This window comes from Ostrinia nubilalis, chromosome 5 (genome assembly GCF_963855985.1).
Source record: "Ostrinia nubilalis chromosome 5, ilOstNubi1.1, whole genome shotgun sequence".
NCBI classification, from domain to species: domain Eukaryota; kingdom Metazoa; phylum Arthropoda; class Insecta; order Lepidoptera; family Crambidae; genus Ostrinia; species Ostrinia nubilalis.
Window position 1 is genome coordinate 9,704,242 of NC_087092.1, and position 19,257 is coordinate 9,723,498.

The 19,257-nt window shown below is 40.8% G+C and overlaps 2 protein-coding genes and 1 long non-coding RNA gene across 6 annotated transcripts in view; 1 reads left to right on the top strand and 2 right to left on the bottom strand.

Moving 5' to 3' along the window:
- Nucleotides 1-936: 936 nt before the first annotated feature.
- Nucleotides 937-3,413, top strand: LOC135071891 (uncharacterized WD repeat-containing protein alr3466-like). 4 transcript variants are annotated; one of them, XR_010257343.1, is made up of 6 exons: nucleotides 937-1,270; nucleotides 1,664-1,887; nucleotides 1,970-2,159; nucleotides 2,251-2,391; nucleotides 2,703-2,900; nucleotides 3,240-3,347. XR_010257343.1 is itself a non-coding variant. In XM_063965748.1 (6 exons), the coding sequence occupies exons 1-6, from the start codon at nucleotides 1,047-1,049 to the stop codon at nucleotides 3,411-3,413; spliced, it is 1,212 nt and encodes a 403-aa protein (XP_063821818.1). In that variant the 5' UTR covers nucleotides 937-1,046. The 4 variants fall into 4 exon arrangements, 3 of the variants coding, with proteins under 3 accessions (XP_063821818.1, XP_063821819.1, XP_063821820.1); XM_063965748.1 differs by having other exon boundaries at nucleotides 2,251-2,452; nucleotides 3,240-3,413; XM_063965749.1 differs by lacking the exon at nucleotides 937-1,270 and adding an exon at nucleotides 1,303-1,405 and having other exon boundaries at nucleotides 2,251-2,452; nucleotides 3,240-3,413.
- Nucleotides 3,414-3,607: 194 nt separating this feature from the next.
- The window catches only part of LOC135071886 (uncharacterized), a 32,374-nt gene continuing 16,724 nt past the window's right edge, over nucleotides 3,608-19,257 (bottom strand). The window contains exons 3-8 of the mRNA XM_063965737.1: nucleotides 15,292-15,463; nucleotides 14,570-14,733; nucleotides 13,669-13,734; nucleotides 12,114-12,308; nucleotides 5,716-5,985; nucleotides 3,608-5,566 (exon numbers count right to left, since the gene is read on the bottom strand). Of these exons, the coding sequence (XP_063821807.1) occupies nucleotides 3,802-5,566; nucleotides 5,716-5,985; nucleotides 12,114-12,308; nucleotides 13,669-13,734; nucleotides 14,570-14,733; nucleotides 15,292-15,463 (2,632 nt within the window). The 3' untranslated portion in view covers nucleotides 3,608-3,801. The remainder of the gene's footprint in view (nucleotides 5,567-5,715; nucleotides 5,986-12,113; nucleotides 12,309-13,668; nucleotides 13,735-14,569; nucleotides 14,734-15,291; nucleotides 15,464-19,257) is intronic.
- Nucleotides 6,659-9,616, bottom strand: LOC135071877 (uncharacterized). The gene is made up of 2 exons (XR_010257340.1): nucleotides 7,151-9,616; nucleotides 6,659-7,079 (listed from the first exon to the last, which is right to left on the bottom strand). It is a non-coding gene; the product is annotated as an uncharacterized LOC135071877 (long non-coding RNA).

Sequence of the window (19,257 nt, forward strand, 5' to 3'; positions counted from 1 at the left end):
ACCTTGCATGTCAGTCTATTGCTGTCAAAGTGTAAACAAACTTTATTTTAAATGTGCGCAATTGATTTTGTGAATTAAATTGCTAAAATATTTTTATAGTCGTGAAAGAAAAGTGGTTCACAATGTGTTAAAGTATTTGTCGAAGAGAAATACTAAGGGTTCGGACAATATTTTCATTGAATAATGTTTCCGACAAAGGTTGTCAAATTGACTGACATGTTTATCGTATAGTACAGTCAACTATGAAAATTAGCTGTGGTTTGTTTCAACTACCTATTTTAAAGTTTTTTGTCACTTTGTAAGTATTGAATTTTATGGAATTGGGAAAGAAGTACCGAGTTTGAAGCGTTCATGAGCAGACATTGTAGTTGAATATTCAAGTTCAGAATTTGATTATTGATGAATAATAATAAAATCCTACTTGCTCGATTGATGGTTTCATTTAATTTATTTAAACCAGTTTACCTATAATATAATATGTTTGTGTTAATTTATGAAAATATTAAATAAGCCTATAATCCTGAATCCTGATACATAAAGTTAGCCTATTAATTTAATACAGGTACGACTGTACCCAGTGTTGCACTATCAAATGCAATTGAAGCGCCTCTATGCCAGGGTTTTTATGTTCCTGAGCCCCGATTACGGTAACTTTTATAACGTCTACAATCCAGACGCGTTTCTGATTCTGCGATACGATTGGTCAAAACAGCTGACGTACGCTGTTGAACGACCAATCGTATCGCAGAATCGAGAAGCGTGTCTGGATTGTTGACGTTGAAAATTACCGTAATCGGGGCTCAGGTCAGGCTATATGTCTCGTTTCTGTCGGGTCTGGGTTTTTTTTGTATGGGGCGTGACCGTTCTTCTTTGTCTTTGACTTTTATTACTTTGTTCGTCTTTGGTTACATTTTGACTTTCTAAGTCACATTTTAATGACGTCACAAAAAAAATTGTCAAAATTTTTGTTGTTGATAATGTGCAAAAAAATCATTGTAATTTTTATGTTTCGGAGAAATTTTATCTAAGACTTAACATGCAGAGTCATGGAACCACGGCGGAAGATTCAAGCAGGACCTATGGCTCCATCTAGCATGAAGTCTGCAAGGAAAAGCTTTGCAGTTACCAATACGTACATAAAAAGTAATGCTAGCGCGCCCCAAAAGGAAATTATAACCGTACATACGAGCACTCCTCATGTAGAGAAAAGATCATTTCACGCTGAACAAAATCAAGTATACCAGGGTGATGTAAATGTCCTTTCAATTATGTAAGTGAGATAAGGCCCCATAATGCTATTTGAAAATCTACTTCCTCCAAGGCTGGTGCGGATATGGGGGCTCGAACCCACGATTTTGGCGGTTGCCGGGCGCCTGATCTTTACCACTGAGCAATGGAGACATTGGTAAACCTGACGAAATTATCTTCTTTATCTCTAATTCTGATACTAATTGTTTATTATCGTATTTAGTCTGAGTAATATAGTGAAAGTCACGGGAAGCCCTTATATGCAGGCAGCGCAGCAGCTGAAACGAACGAAGTAGGTACGTTGTATCTATGTGATAACTAGGAAATTCAATTAACGTTTGCTATAATCAAAAATAGAGCGAATGCATAATATACTTAATTTAACACGTACTTACATACCTAAAACCTTCCGCAGAGATACCAACAAAGATATAATGTGTTGTAAATATACGGAAGATGTCAACGACATTGCTGCTGGCTTCACAGACGGCACCATCAGGCTTTTTGATTGCAATACCGGCAACTGCACACACACCCTGGTCGACGATGAGTGTCGAGCGTACCCAGGCCCTGTTACCGCCATCAAACATCGCCCAGTGAGCAAAGCTCATCCTATAACAAATATGCTGTTGTCATCGTGTTAGTACCTACTGTTCGTCATCTCTTTGGTAGAAATCCTATAATTATTTTTCAACGTCGCACTTAAAAAATCTATTTTTAGATGTAAATGGATGCATAAAGTGCTGGAAATATAAATATGATCAATGCCTTTACACAATACGAGAAAAGCGACAGACTTTGGGACTGTGTTACCACCCACATTATACGAAATTTATAACCTACGGAGACGATGCCAAGCTAAATATGTACGACGAGGAAGCACAGACGCAAGAAAGAGCATTTTATTCAAGGTGTCACTCACCTTCACTTTAGCTATAAAAAATAGAATTTAAGGAAAGTATTTATGAAAATAGATTCAGTACCTTGGCTTTTTATTTACAGTCAAAGAAAGAACATAGTAGACGGACACACATCAAGAATTTTTGCGTGTGCGTTCAATCCTAAATCTCATCACGAGTTGATATCGGGCGGCTGGGACAACACTGTTATGTGCTGGGATGATAGACAACCTTATGCGACTAGGTATTTTTTCGGTATACATATGTGCGGGGAGGGACTGGATTTTGATAAGCCAGGAAAACAGGTAATGCAGTAAAAGAGCTTGCTTTACGTAGGTAACTAGAAGTACTCTAATGCTCGTTTTCACCATCAATCCCTAATTTTTAAGTGACCCCTATGTAAACAAAATCCCTGTTATTTGTTACCATAGGGGTCACTCAAAAATTAGGGATTGATGGTGAAAACGGCCATAATTCCTTACATTAATGTAATTCAGTAGACACAATAAGTAAGTGGAACAAATACTTATAAGTAAAATGTTTTTGACGTTTTAGATATTGACCTGCTCTTGGCAAGACAAAGAAAGTATTCAACTTTGGGATTATGGGTCTTGTAAACTAATCGAAACAATAGTTCCTGACAATTACCAGTCAAAGCTGTATTGTGGCAAATTTGTCCCGAGAACCAATCTAATTGTGTGTGGAGGGTCTGACTCGAATATGATGAGAGTTGTAGATATTAATCTGAAGATAGTAAGTTCTTTCTTATTATTTGAACTTATTACGTAAATGTAAACGTAAATTTTTGGGTGTCTTATTGTATATGACATTGATGTTATGTTGCTGTCGCGCTCGCACAGTCGCGACAGCAACATAATTACGCGCGAGCGATAGGGATGGGTAGTTTGGGGTCATTGGACGGGATTCTACGTGCTCATGGACCAGGCTTTAGATAAAACAATGTATGTAATGCACATAGTTATGTGTAGATGTGTTATTGAAAAATCGTTTGTAGTTGTAATTGTTATTCGCGGAAAATCAAATCTAGAAGGCCGATTGAAAGAACTAAATAACGATGATGACAATTTTCAGACAGAATGTTCAATTCGAAATAATCCTGGAGGGATATATGCATTCGACTACGGCACAATTAGAAGGAAACCAAGAAAAGTGCCTGAAACATACAAAAGGATAAGCGAAATTGAAAATACTCCAAGAGTCGCCTTTGTTACTGGCAAAAGGCTGCAAACAGTTGATTTCGGATAATATTAAAAGTCTTAAAACTGTAAAAATCTATTTATATAATATTTATAGCGTCAGATGTGTCTATTTTACTTTAATTTATAATAAATCAATTTAATATGTATGTCACATTTTTATTCATCATTCATAAATTTTTCACACATGGTTTTAAAACCGATACTCTTACGGGATAAGGTGTATGTACAGAAACTCAAAACTTAAAAGTTGTACATCAGTTCTATTTTGAATTTATTCTCTCTTTAACATTTCGCTACGCACAAACAGCCGTTTAATACAATTTACGTGATAGACAAATACACTGTGATTTCATTTGTAAATAGTTATAAAACTCTAGAAAGATAAAATATCGAGTTTGGCAAGAATTCATAATAAATAAAAAACATAAATACTTCTACATAGTATTATACACAGGATTTGAACATCTATTACTCGACCGATTCAAGTTGAGCCTCGTCAACGGATGGGTCTTTCCGTGTTGCAATTGTTTTTTGTTTTGAGCTTTCGACATCACAGTTGAGACCACCACATCGGAGTAGTCGAGCGGCGCCAGCGACACCACGGTGGGCGCCGGCGGCGGCCGCTCCCCGCCCGCGCCCCGCACCGCGCCGCAGAACGAGTTGCGCACGCGCGCGCGCGTCTCCGGCCGCGACCGCCGCGCGCCGCCCGTCGGCTCGTACTGGTCCACCAGCAGCCGCACCGACAGGTCGCCCGCCGCCTCGCGCGGGGCCTTGCCGCGCCGCGCCGCCTCGGCCTCCGAGCGCGCCTCGAACTCCTTCTTGAGGTTGCTCACCAGGCCGGCGGCGGCGGGCGCGGCGCGCGCGGGGTGCGCGGGCGGCGGCGCGGGCGCGGCGCGCGGCAGGTCGCCGTGCGAGGCGCAGGCGGGCCGGCGGCGGCGCAGGCCGGCGCGCAGCCACGTGTCGGCGGGCGCGGACGCCGACAGCCGGCCGCTCCACGTGGAGGCGCCGCGCGCGCGCGAGCGCTCCATGCGCGCCGCGGCGCTCGCGAGCTCCTGCAGTATGGCACACGTCTCGTTGAATTTGCGCTCGTTGTCGGAGATGTCGGCGCGCGGGCGCAGGTCGGCCACCACGGCGCTGTCGCTGGAGCTCCAGGAGCTCTGGCGGCTGGGCGGGGGCGCGTCGTCGTCGCCGCGCGCCGGCGAGCCGTCGAGGTTGCGCTCGAACGAGTTCGAAAAAGCGTCACTCGGTTTCGTTTTCACGTCCACGATTCCACTGTCACTTTTCACTATATTGTCACTGTCGGGGGCGTTCCTGCCGTCCTCGCCTCGCGGCCAGGGCGCCTCCCCGGGGTCCCACGTGTGTATGCGGTCGGCCTCGGAGGGCGCGCACTTGAGGGCGGAGGTTCTCGCCGGCGAGAGCTGCGGCGGGCGGGCGATCGCGTCGGCGGCGGGCGCGTCGAAGTTGAGGCGCTGGTGGCGGCGGAAGTCGCGGCGCTCGGAGGCGGCGTTCTCGATCTCGCTGACGATGTGGCGCACGCAGGGCGCGCCGTCCTCCTTGAGGCGGATGATCTGGTTGGGCGAGACGCTGTAGGAGCCGTGCGCGCAGGGCATGAGCATGTGGCGCGTCTCGGAGGCCAGCGAGAGGTTCTCGAGCGAGACGGAGGTGGGCGCGCGCAGCTGGGCGGCGAGGCGCGTGTCGGGCGCCCAGGAGCGCGGCCGGCCGCAGTAGGAGCCGGTGAGCGCCAGCACGAGCGGCGTGGGCTCGGACGCCTTGTGCTCGGCCTTGGCCGACGCCTTGGGCGACTTCAGGTTGGTCTCGGACTTGGACCGCTGCAGCTTCTCCTTGTTCTTCATCGCGTCGAGGATGCCCTGGTACGTTTCGAGCTGGCTGAGGAAGTTGGCGTTCGGTTTGATGCAGTTCCTTTTCGCCTTCACGTGCTTCAGGGCTCTGTCGAAGTTCCAGTTGAACGCCTTCATGGCGTAGGCGATCACCACGGAAGCGGACCGGCTGATGCCCATTTTGCAATGAACGAGCACTTTCGAGCCCTCGTTCCTGGCTTTGTTGATGTACTTGAACGTGTTGTCCCAGTGTTTCAGTAGATCAGTCTTCTCGTCGTCGTACACTCTAATATTTAAATAGTCGAACATGCCAGGGAAAAAATTGTCAATTTCTCTCGTCACATTTAAAATATGTCTCACCCTGAAACAAACAAAACGGTAGTTTTGAATGAAGTGTAACATTTTTATTTTAAATCTCATGTGAAAATCAGTTCGGGTCCAATGCAAATTTCCGTTCCAATCGTCCGCCTGCGAAGTGTGGAATCGTGAATGTACGAGTGTGATGTTTACCCATTGCGTTGCAGCTCCTCGAGGTTGCTGGCGTTCCACTCGGAGCCGAGGTAGACGTGGTCGAAGACCTCGGTGGGCGCGTCCATCTGGCCGAGGATGGTGAGCATCTCCTGGTCGATGAAGGACTTGTACTCGGCCAGGTCCATGTCGAGCTCGTCCTCGAGGCGGCCGCGGATGGCCTTGCTGGTCACCTCGTCCAGGTCCACGCTCATCATGATCTCCTTCAGCGTGCAGCGGATCACGCGCTCCGTCTCGTCTCTCTCTCGTGGCCTGGAAACGATGCGATTATAACATTAGATACGTTGTTTATGTAAAACTAGTGTTAAAGATCTAAGCATAAAGTCGTCATGTATGGGTTAATATGAAATGGTAATAAAAATCACTCGTAATAATCGTAAAAAATAAGTACAGACAAAGGAAAGCGACTTTGTTTTATACTATGTAGTGATTATTTACAGTTATGGATGGATTTTATCATAACTTCTTCTACATAATAATGGACTGGAAAAATACACACACTTTTGAGGATGAGACCCTTCATTTTCATTACTTCAGGGAAAATTCTACCAAATTATCTAGTTTAGGATGTTGATATTACGTTTTAGCAGGGCCGTAGCTAGGGTCGAATTTGAGGTAGGGCAGCATTAGTTACAGGTAGGGCGGAAGTAAAAAAATTATCATAATTGATCTGCCGTCGAAACACGGGCTCCTAAATCAATCACCATGTATATCACCATCATGTGAATAGTTATTCGTAGACAAATAATTACTGTGACAGTGCATGAGCATGGATCTAAGAACTATTAAATCCTCAATGATGAAGAACAAGTGAATAAGATGGTTGAACTTCCAGATTTGGATGTAGAGATCCACGTCTGAGTGAGAGTGAGGTAATAATTAATTATTGGGTGGGGTGATACGAGTAAATAGAAACGACCAAAAATATCATTAAGATCACATTGTTTTTGCGTACTTATTATAATAATTAACTAACATAATAATAAAAAACATTTAAAACAGCTGAATTCTACGATTCGCCATGTTATTAAAAATGCGAAGAACTTCGTTCAGATCAACTGATTTTGTTCTTTTTTTTTCAAAGGCCAGAAATACCATACCAGCCATTCTCTCGTGACCCATTGACAGCCTTTGAGGCCTATTGATTGCAGTTAAAGTTGAAAACGTAGATTCACACACTGCAGTGCTACATCCTATGGTCGCCACAGACGCAAAAAGTTCATATGTATCTTTGAACGCCTCTCGTTGCCTGTACAAAACTTGCAATGTATTTTCCATTATATCCTCGTTACGACTCAAGTAAGCTTTAACCACACTAGCCTCTTCTCTTGATGGAATTTTCAGACCTGAAAAATTAGTTAAAATTGTAAATTGAACATGACAATTTTTTTGAATTATTTTTTTTTTTTAAACTTACCCAAATTTTTCAGTGGAACCATTTTATCTACATCCAACTCATCAAGACTTGCAATCGAATTAATTAAATCATCGTTGTCCGAAAACCTTCTTTGTAATTCAGCAATTAAAATGTCCAACGTTTCGAAATACTCAGACTTAAATGGCTCGTCGTTCTCATCTATATTTTGTCTGGCGGAGGAACAGGGGGTGTACGTCAAATAGTCATCCATCCGATTTGGTTTTTTTACTTGCCTCTTCGAGGTCTGTGTCCTATTTTCAGATTCGCCGCAGTCATTGCTTGTTAAAGACTTAGCTTCTTCCAGAATTTGATTATACATTTGATTTGATCTTAATTTAATAATTTCATCTTTGACACACTTTATGATTGTTATGGCATCTTTTAATCCTGCGCTTCGGGCTTGCAAAGCTGCGTCTGCAGGTTGTAGCGTGGATAAGATTTTTTTGGCCACAACCATGGCTATTCGGAATTCCAGATCAAGCATGACTTTTTTAATACCTATACTCTTGGCGACGTCATCACCGTTGAATCTGCCATTTTTAATTTCTTTCAAAGTCTGCAAAATCGATGAATAATTATCGTATACAACTTTTGTAACTGCTAAATGTCCAGACCAGCGTTGTTCGAGGAGTCGGCCAATCCTTTTTCCATCATATAAGGCAGCTATTTTGCCATGATGAAAGAATTCATGTAACATGATGCATTGGTCAAAAAATAAACGAATAAAAGTCATTTCTGAGATAGTCCTGATGACTATTAAGTGCAAGCGATGGTTATAGCAGTGGACGTAAGGAATTTTTCGGCCCAATTTATTTTCTATTCTAGTCGCAACTCCTGAAACTTTCCCACTCATTACACTTGCGCCATCATAGCATTGGCTAAGCATACAAGAGGGGTCAATGTTATTTTCCGTGAGAGTATTTAACGTTAATTCCGTGAAAGTGGCTGCATCAAGATTTTCAGTAGTCTTAACCATCAGCAACGACTCATTGACGACACCATCCTTGACGTAGCGTATTGCTAATGCAATATTTTCGCGGTTATTTTTATCTCTCGTCCCATCTTCCATTAGAGTAAACCATTTCACGTCAGATTCATTAATATCTTTGACAATGGAACTTCGTACCGCTTGAACCATTGCTTGAATTATTTGATTTTGAATTTCGGGTGAACGATATGTTGCGTTTTGTGGTATATGAGTGAGAACCTCGTTCAAATTTGGATCTTTCATACATGTGTATTCAAATAAATTCTGAAATAATCCTTGTTCTTTTTCTTCTTCCAAAATATAATTTCCACGCAAAGCTAATTCGTTGACAATTAGAAATTGTATTACTTCCATGATAGACTTTACATAATACCTATATTTTTCTAATACTTTTTGATTTATTAACGTTTCAACACTGCTAGATGTAGATATTCTTTGTAATTTCTCCTGCCACATCGACATAGCTTGAATATGAGAAATTGATTTTTCATGTTTTGGAAAACCAGTTTTAGAATCAGTGGCATTTTTCCAGTTTCTAAATCCTGTGGAAGTGTACGAAGTCTGTTTGCTTCCATGAGGTAAAAATTGCTGGCATGGATAGCAAAAAGCAGCATCTTTCTCGACAGAATACTGCAACCATTTATAACGCTTGAACCAATCGGAAACAAAGGCCCTGTTGTGTTGTTTTGGATATGTGTCTAAAACAACTTGTTCTATTGGTTCTCCGATTTGTGCAATATCAGACGGAATACCATAGCTAACGTTACCTGTTGCTACGGAACTAGGAGTAGCGATTGTATTTGGTGCTTCCACCTGTTTTGAACAGTTAGGTTTTTCGTGGTCAATTTGCTCCTCAAGTCTTCGTTTTTTTCCAAAGAAAGCCCGTATATCCATCGCGAAATAAATGAATCTTCAATTTATAGCAATACAAATAACAATTGTATCGATTTTTGTCTAAAGCACTCTTCACCGTACACTTCACTTAACCAAACTACAAACAATCATAATCAATCTTTAGGTCAGGTTTAAAAGGGGATTCCCCGACTAGCCCTATTCTAATTCTTTGTATAAACCCATCGCTTCATGAGATGGCGCTTCGAATGCCATCTATACACAGAACAAAGAATGTAACACTTTTTTTTGCATTCACTGATAAAACACCTGAAATTCAATAAAATATAAACAATATCCATTTGAGGTTGTTTTTGTTTTGACGTTTTGTTTTTATTCAGCAAAATGTCATCATGACATTTGTCATTGGTGCGTTCCGTTTCATCGGCTTTAGTTTGAACCAATACAAGAGTCTTACCATCACATTATAAATTTTGTTGCAAACTTAGATACCTATCGCTACATTTTTTTTCTCAAACTATGAACAAACAATTTAATTATAATAATTTATCTTAGTTTTAGATATTTTTAAGGTAGGGCATTGTGGTTTCAAGGTAGGGCATTGCCCCACAATGCCCCCCCCTAGCTACGGCCATGCGTTTTAGACAATAAAATATTAACGCTACGTGGAGGATTATTCTTTTTTGTTTGATATGTTTATCAAGACAATGTAAAAATAATAGATTTAGATCAGCACAAACAGTGTTATAGCCATCTCAGCTAGTCCTTATTTCAGATTTCTCACAAACATTGTATCGTTTTGCTATGTCCGTGTTACAAGGCAAATAATACTGAAACACTAACGATTCTGTTCCTCAAATTATCCTAATACTACAGAAATATGATAATTGATCTTTGCATGCAAGTAACGTATTTTAATTAACGCATCGGCCGACGTCCGATCCTTTTCGAGGCCGAGAAACGAGGTCTAGGCGCTCGTATGCGTGATCTGTTACGTACAAATACCGTTCTTTAATTATAGCCTTTTAGGTAATAAACATCGAATACTGTTATTCCATGTGTTTCCTTCCGCTGAATTTTCCTTATTGACGTGTGTGTGGGCCGAATATCAAAAGTATGCCGCTATGTTTTGATTTAGAACATTGTTCAAATGTTCAGTCAGTGACTCAGTGACTTATGGTGACTGAGAATATTAACTTCCGGGATTGATCCAGGAAAGTAACTCGTGGTTTTATCATTTTTGTAACCAACATGCGTCTTATATCAGCCGGGCAAGTTAACAGGACCAATCAAAGTTCGGAATACGTGTCACTGGAGTGCAGTCCAGATAGTCATCTGAGTCTCCGCGAGGCGAGTGAGGGCAAGAAGCGTTTAGCCAATACTTTTTGAGGTGTAAGCCCTGCAGACCATTGAGTCAAGACCATGGCACCGCTATAAGGTGTGGTCGCATTCGAGCGCTGCACGTTACTAATGCGCCTTGTCCTATCAATCCCCAAGCGGTCATATGACCGCGTAACAATTTATTGATTGTGTCTCGATTCACGGGGCTTGAAGGGCTACGGGGTCATACATCACAAAAGGTTCGTAAGAACATTTTGAGGCTTCATGCCGCGCCGCGCAGCACTGCTCAAGTGTGGACAGGCTTTAGGCCTCGTTCCCACTATGCCGGACCGGCAGATTTGTCGGAAGCCGGACCCTGGACGCCGGACAGAGTGTTCACATTATGTTTCTTGCGGGATCCGGATCCCGCAAGAAAATAGGACAGTTGACAAGTCTACTTTTATCAAAAAATGCGAGCCGAATGACGCGAGGGGGTATTGGACTGATACCAGACAAACTCGTTCACACTGCTCCGGTCCGGTAATTCTAGCATTTACCGAGGGATAATGTTAGCTTCATACAAATTGTACAGCCACTAGCCCTTCCGGGAGTTTTACCGGTCCGGCGTAGTGGCAGAGTAAATACAAATAAGTAGGTCATCTTCATAGAAACGCCCGAGCGCGGTTTGTATATGAGCGCGCCAATACGCACTGACAAAATACAGTGTGAGTCACGTTAAAGTGTACATATAAAAATAGATGAAACTAGAACTGTTTTTATCGACAAAAAAGAGGTCAAAAAATTTTTGAGATTTTTTTTTAATTTTTTATAGAATTTTTTTTCTTCCAATTACTTATTGTAAAGAAAACTTAATAACTTTTAAACTAAGCGGTATATCCTGATAAAATAAAAACAGTAATAATGCTTAATAACAGGCAATACTAAAAAAATATATAAAATACCTATCACAACGTTTGCAATGATCGTTTGAACTAAGCCTCTCCGGGTGCGCCATTCAACGCTTCGTTAACAACAAAACTGAAAATGGCTCTAGATTTGTAATTTTGATAAAGACAAGTTAGATTTCAAATAAAACAAAAGATTTCGAAGTAAAATAAGCATTTTAGTTAAAATTAAAATTGTCTCTACCTGTAGCGGAGAATAATGTTGTGGCAGGCCTTTGTTCAAACGATCATAGCAAATGTTGTGATAGGGATAGAGACATGCGATTTTTGGTTTTACAAAGACAATACGATAGAGAACAATACAAAGTAATAAAAACCACCGGTTATAGGGGCATTTTTTGGAGAAATTTATCAAATAACCAAAAAAACACGAATTTTTAAACAGATTTTTTTCAAAAAGTATCATTTTTTATTATTTGTTGGCCTTTTTTGAATATTTTATGTATTTTTTTAGTATCGCCTGTTATTAAGCATTATTACTGTTTTTATTTTATCAGGATATACCGCTTAGTTTAAAAGTTATTACGTTTTCTTTACAATAAGTAATTGGAAGAAAAAAAATTCTATAAAAAAATAAAAAAAAATCTCAAAAATTTTTTGACCTCTTTTTTGTCGATAAAAATAGGTCTAGTTTCATCTTTTTTCATATGTACACTTTAACGTGACTCACACTGTATAGCGTTGATTAGCGGTGAGGTGCGCTGAATTTTGTCAGTGTGTGCGTGCGCGCCGCATACGTATTGGCGCGCGCTCACATACAAACCGCGCTCGGTGCGTTTCTATGAAGATGACCTACTCATTTGTATTTACTCTGGTAGTGGGGACGGGCCTTACTCACTTGAGTCTCAGCGAGTCGGGCGAGGGCGGGCGGCGGGACTCGATGCAGTCCATGGCGTGCCACTCGTTGAGGCAGGAGCGGTCGGAGTCCACGTGGCCCTCGTAGTAGGCGCACCAGGCGTGCGACGTGCCGCCCGCGAAGTGGTTCAGCTCCCTGGCACGCCCGCTCGCGCGATGCAGGGTCTGTAGCGCCGACCTACAAAAAGGTAGAAACTGATTGTAAACAAAAGATTTTCTTATTTTTAAGGATATGTTCTTGTCAAGTATGCACGGAAACCTAGATGTTACACTTTAAGGCTCGCCGCAAATGGGTCGCCGTCGCTGGTCACCGGTGGCTGTGGTCGGTGGCCCATTTGCGCCGAGCCTAATGCGACTTGAAACTTGTTACGCTTGGGCAGGTTTTGGATTTTTATTTTGGTGTATCTGATACAAATAAGAAACATATAATAACAACAATAACAAGACTTTCATCGACGACATAAGACTATCATCGATGTCATTTGGAACTGTATTCAAACCACTTTGTTATATGTAGCTCTTTTAGTAATTTCAATACATAAAATGTGTAGATTTTTAGAAAAATTCGTTTTCGTGTTCCAAGGCAAAGTTCTCGCTATCTCTGTAGAGACCTCTTTCACATCCCTTTGTGCAAAACTAAGTTAGGCCAAAACTCGCCACTTAACCGGTTGTGTGCAACGTATAATAAAGCGGTGGCTGGCAACCCAGACACAGACACCGGTCTTGACGTTTTCGGTGACAGCCTCCCTAAATTTAAGTCAAAACTCAAGCCTGTATTCGGAACGACTTAGGCACCGAACAAAATGAACAATTACTAAATCCTTTATATTGTTCGGTGCTTAAACTCTAAACTCTATTCAATTGATTTTTGTTTTTACTAGTGTATAATTACCCTAACATTGTAAAAAGAAATGCTGTGTATACCTGTAATTGAGGTCATATACGTATCATGTGTTAAACCATGTTAAAATGTATGAACTGTATTATGTATGTGACTTTGTTGGTGTACCTAATAAATAAATAAATAAATAGATTTGAAACTGCCCCAGGTCACTAGTACATAATCTCGTAAGATTATCAAAGAGACAGTAACTCTTGGGCTGATTCTAACTGACATTGTCCTGAAGTAATGGTATTTAGTGGAAAAATGTTGGGATGTCTAAAATAGCATTCAATATTGTTACTGAGGATAAAATTATTTTTTATGACTTTTGTATACAGCGAGTATTGCGAGCGAGTAGACTATTTACCTAAGAAAATTCATACAAGCCTAGTTAGTATTCTCACATTACACCTAAACAGTTGACATAATACCAGTATCCTTTTTCGTGTTGTGCAAATAAATATTCTGGTTATCTATCAGTTATTTCTAGGACACATATACTGTACTAGAAAGCTCATCAAAATAGAACCGTTAATGCCCCGTAAAGTAGATAAAGTAAATGGTTAAAATTAAATAACGAGGATCATTACACACATGGAATGTGTAGATAAACAAAAGTATTTAGTTTTAGTGAGCACAATACGATTCCACTCACCACATGGCCTGCACCGACACCGGCTTGAATATGTGTTGTTGGTTGCACACACGCACGCTGAACCCTCTGTGGACAATGAATCCCTAATTAGTTATTGTTCTTAGCTCACTTAAATGTATGTGGACAAAATGGTTTCTTGTTATTATACAGCGGACTATCATGTTTGGTAGCGTTACTGTTACGTTTAACAGCATGGCTTTGTATTGGCATAATAAATTCACAAAAGAGTTATTACGAGGTTAGTAGGATAGAAATATCGTCATCAGTAGCGTCGCGTTTTAGATTTTCGTGACTCGTCTCCTCTTTGTATGCCATTTTACCGGAAATATGAATCATTTACTTGCATCTGTAATTCAGTCAGTATATTTTCATTAAATCTATAACTGATAACCGTGAAACATAAAAATATCTCACGCTTACCTAACGCCGTCAAGCTTGATCAACCTGTCAGCGAAGATCTACGGCACAAGGCAAACTGCGCCTGTGTCCTTTGCTTTGTTAATCTAAGCAGCTAGAAAATAAGCGCTCAACCATCGTGGTTAAGCTTAACCGAATTATCAGCGAAAACCCAGTTTAGGATACGTTCGCTTCAGTATAAACTGGAAGATAAAACGCTAACCTCGTTAAGCTTGATCGACGTATCGGCGAGGACCCGCAGCACGAAGCCGATGCTGGAGCGTTCGTTATTATTTACTAATGTAGCTAAGGAATATAAAGCGCTTACCCAAGCTTGTGTGAAGTGACGACAAGGACCCACAAGTTTTTAAAAAGGCTTTTTAAAATAATTTAAAGTGTTCTGTGCTCACCCATCGCCGTCAAGTTTGACCGAAATGGCGACAAGGATCGACTGGTCTGGCTTGTGACATCCCTAGACTTTCTTTAAGGAATTTAAAGCGCTCACCCATCGCCGTCAAGCTTGATCGACGTGTCGGCGAGGACCCGCAGCACGAGGCCGACGGTGGTGCGTTCGTTGCAGTCGATGCCGAGCAGCGCGGCCTCGTCGTCGCGGCACACCACCACCAGGTAGCGCGTGCGACCCGCGTGAGCGCTCTCCAGTTTCACCGCCTTTGGACAAATTCACACTTAGAATAGAACATAAAAATCTTTTTTCGACACAAAACAAACAAAAATAATAACAAACTTAAAATAAACAAATTAAATATTTTGTGCTAAAAAGGTGCACACGCGCGCCTCGATACTGGTTTTCAGCGGGTTCACTTTGGTAAACTAACCAAAAACATGCACTCTTTTGGAAAATAGCCATTATTCAGTTTCAGCGACAAGTTACGCATGCATTTTAATTTATTAAAATTAAAACTCGCCAATTAATATTACAGGAATTTTACATAATGTAAACTAGTTTTCTGGACAGCCAGACCTTTCAAAATTAGATTGATGAGTTGTGCAATAAGTTGATCAAGTTAAAACAGTAGTAGTTACAGTATCTAATTAAAAGCACATTGAATATTTTATAATATGACTGAGCATTATAACATCTCATTATGAGCATAAGGGCGCCTTCAAATTAGTTAGAAGTTAGTCGCGCCGCGCCAGCGTTTCCTCATGCCTCTTTACTTCTTATTTGAAAGTGTCATAAAGCTTCATGCCATTTAAGCTATTTACCATTTTGAGCGTCTCTTCAGGTCGCAAAAGATAAAACATGGATTGTAGGTGGTGCTGTATATCGGGCTGGGGGTGAGCGCGCGCGGGCGACGTGCGCTGGTCGGCACAGCCCCGCTCGGCGCCGCCCAGCACCAACGCCGCTCCTTTGTTCGCGAAGTAGCACTCATTGAGGCTGCAACAAAAACATTAACCCATCAACCACATGTAAATAAGACCACCTACTAAAATATCTATCGAAAGAAATTACACCTAAACGCACGCACATAATATACCGGCACGCGTAACACGTCGTCCTTCAATCGAGCAATACAATATTCGCATGAGGTACTCGGCAATAATTATTTTTTAAATATAATGCAACCGCGAAATGTATGAATGACGCCATTTTTAGTAAAGTTGCCGCAATCCGTCTTGCCGTAGCGTTTAACCTCCCTTTCACCGGCGCACGGTGGTCTGAAAATGAAGCTCCCATACCATAGAAACTTAATGTCAGAAATTAATAAATAAAAATATGCATTGTGTTTAGTATACCTCCCTTTGTTTTACTAATATAGTATGAAGGGTATGAGTAGCTCCATGTGTGAGAAAAAAAATATTTTATTTTTTTTTGTATGGAAAAAAACACTTAAAGTGGATTTTTTTAAACTGAATAGAACTGAAGGGCTGGTACTCACATGAGCTATTGCACCATACACGGCGATCAAGATGACATACAATTCTTGTGCCTTTGGGTGCCGCTTTGCATGTACCAAGCTTTGGAAATTTTGAATTTTCGGTAGGTGATTTTTCAAGTCTTTGATGTTATTTTATGAAGTTATTAACCGCTTTCAATACGAGAATAGTATGTAAATTAATACTCATATAACTAGGAATATACTAGGGATATTTTTAAATATTTTTTATTTTGAAAATATAAAAAAATAAAACGTTTAATCATTGAATGAAGTAACCAACCAGTCGGTAACTGACATTGTTAGTAGTTACTAACCTGCTAATGACTTTTAAAGAAAATAATAGAAATCAATATTGATTAAATAAACAACTTAAAAAATCGAACTGCCTAATAGGCCAGTAGAATTACATTTGAAATCGGAAATAATTCCTACAAAAGATTTTATTGTTTTAATGCCTTCATTTGTTACTCATTAAGACTATCCTAAATTTTCGACTTCGACGGAGTTGTGCTTAAGTGGTGGGGGCCCCCGAAAGGGGCGTTTTTCGGTTTTACGGTTATATCGCGTAAAGGACTTACCCTATCGAAAACTGGTCTTCATGACGGATGAAGAGCATTTAATCCTGCATTGAATAAGACCAAATTCATATATTTTGGATAAACTGTTCTCGTGCTTATCTTCGAAAAAGTACAAAATGTACGTATAATTAATGATCCTCTCCACGTCCAATGGCTCGATACCCGCAGGATTCCAAGTTTTGAAAAGGACCGCCTCAACCGAGGAAGAGGTGCAGTAACCGCAGTTAAGGAACGGCTAGGACGAACAAGGATAGGTGCATCCAGCTCTTAAGCCTTGACAGGGTTAAACTGGTTGAGTCGGCCCTTTACAAGGCTTGGGAGCCTGCGAGTGACGAGTCATTGGACGTAGAGAGGGTCAATAATTATACGTACATTTTGTACTTTTACGAAGATAAGCACGAGAACGGTTTGTCCAATACATAATATGTATTATGAATTATTATTTATTTATTAGTTTTAGATAGGGTAAGTCCTTTACGCGATATAACCGTAAAACCGAAAAAACGCCCCTTTCGGGGGCCCCACCACTTAAGCACAACTCCGTCGAAGTCGAAAATTTAGGATAGTCTTAATGGGTAACAAATGAAGCTATTAAAACAATAAAATCTTTTGTAGGAATTATTTCCGATTTCAAATGTAATTCTACTGGACTATTAGGCAGTTCGATTTTTTAAATTCTTTATTCAATCAATATTGATTTCTATTATTTTCATTAAAACGTCATTAGCAGGTTAGTAACTAATAACACTCCTGGAATGGAAAAGATTCGGCATAAACATTAATGGCGAGTACATCACTCACCTTCGGTTTGCCGACGATATTGTGGATATGGCAGAATCGTTGGAAGATCTTGGCACAATGCTCGAAGACCTTAATCGAGTTTCCCAACAGGTAGGTCTGAGGATGAACATGGACAAAACGAAGCTTATGTCGAATGTCCATGTTACGCCCTACCCAGTTTCAGTTGGGAGCTCAATTCTCGAGATTGTCGACAAGTATGTCTACCTCGGACAAACGATCCAGCTAGGTAGGTCCAATTTGAGAAGGAGGTCAATCGTCGAATCCAACTCGGCTGGGCAGCGTTCGGGAAACTAGGTACGCAACATCTTTTCGTCCAAAATACGTCAATGCCTGAAGACTAGTGTATAACCAATGTGTTTTACCAGTGATAACTTATGGCTCGGAAACGTGGCCTCTCACTATAGGCCTTATACAGAAGCTCAAAGTTGCACAGCGTGCTATGGAGAGGGCTATGCTTGGTGTTTCTTTGCGAAATCGAATCAGAAATGAGGAGATCCGTAAACGAATCAAAGTCGCTGACATAGCCCGACGGATTAGCAAGCTGAAGTGGCAATGGGCAGGGCACATAGTACGCAGAACTAACGCCCGATGGGGAGAAAGGTTCTGGAATGGAGACCGCGTACCGGAAAACGCAGCGTGGGACGTCGACATCATAAAGGTAGAAGGGAAGCGCTGGACGCAGGCCGCTGCCAATCGATCAACATGGAAAGCATTGGGGGAGGCCTATGTTCAGCAGTGGACGTCCTATGGCTGAAATGATGAACTAATAACAATGTCAGTTACCGACTGGTTGGTTACTTCATTCAATGATTAAACGTTTTATTTTTTTATATTTTCAAAATAAAAAATATTTAAAAATATCCCTAGTATATTCCTAGTTATATGAGTATTAATTTACATACTATTCTCGTATTGAAAGCGGTTAATAACTTCATAAAATAACATCAAAGACTTGAAAAATCACCTACCGAAAATTCAAAATTTCCAAAGCTTGGTACATGCAAAGCGGCACCCAAAGGCACAAGAATTGTATGTCATCTTGATCGCCGTGTATGGTGCAATAGCTCATGTGAGTACCAGCCCTTCAGTTCTATTCAGTTTAAAAAAAATACACTTTAAGTGTTTTTTTCCATACAAAAAAAATTAAAATATTTTTTTTCTCACACATGGAGCTACTCATACCCTTCATACTATATTAGTAAAACAAAGGGAGGTATACTAAACACAATACATATTTTTATTTATTAATTTCTGACATTAAGTTTCTATGGTATGGGAGCTTCATTTTCAGACCACTGTGCGGCGCGGGCGCAGGCCGGAGCTGGGCCCGCGGAGGGACGACGCGCTGGCTGGAGTGCACTCGACGCCGCACAGTAGTTTGATTTTAAAAATAGGTGGACATACGATCGAAAGTCATAATTTCATCGAAACAAAAATTGTTTTGGATAGCATTTTGAATGCTGATCAACATTTGTTATTATGCATTTTTCGTAAAAACGAGCCTTTCATGCTTAAAAAAAATATGACAAAAAAATTTGTATGGAGAAAAATCGTTTTTATTTTTTTTCTGGCCACTGTTGCAAACTGTAGCGGTCAAACCTTATGTAGTCGTAAGTACCTATGGTGCCTAATATTACTACATAAAAATTTTATGCGCGCACGCGCGGCGAAGCGAGTAATGGACATGCAAAATTTTAAATATTTTTATTTATGGATTATTGATTTTAATGCACTTAAAGTAATTATTAATAGGAAAATAGACTTAGTCTTACTTAGCACAGCCCCCTATTACCTCATTCCACACAAACCTTTCAAACTAGAACCTAAGTTTTTAGGTACTAGGTAGCCTAAGTCGATTATTGACATTATAATATTCACTACTGGTCTACTGGTTATGGTGTAAGGTGGATTAG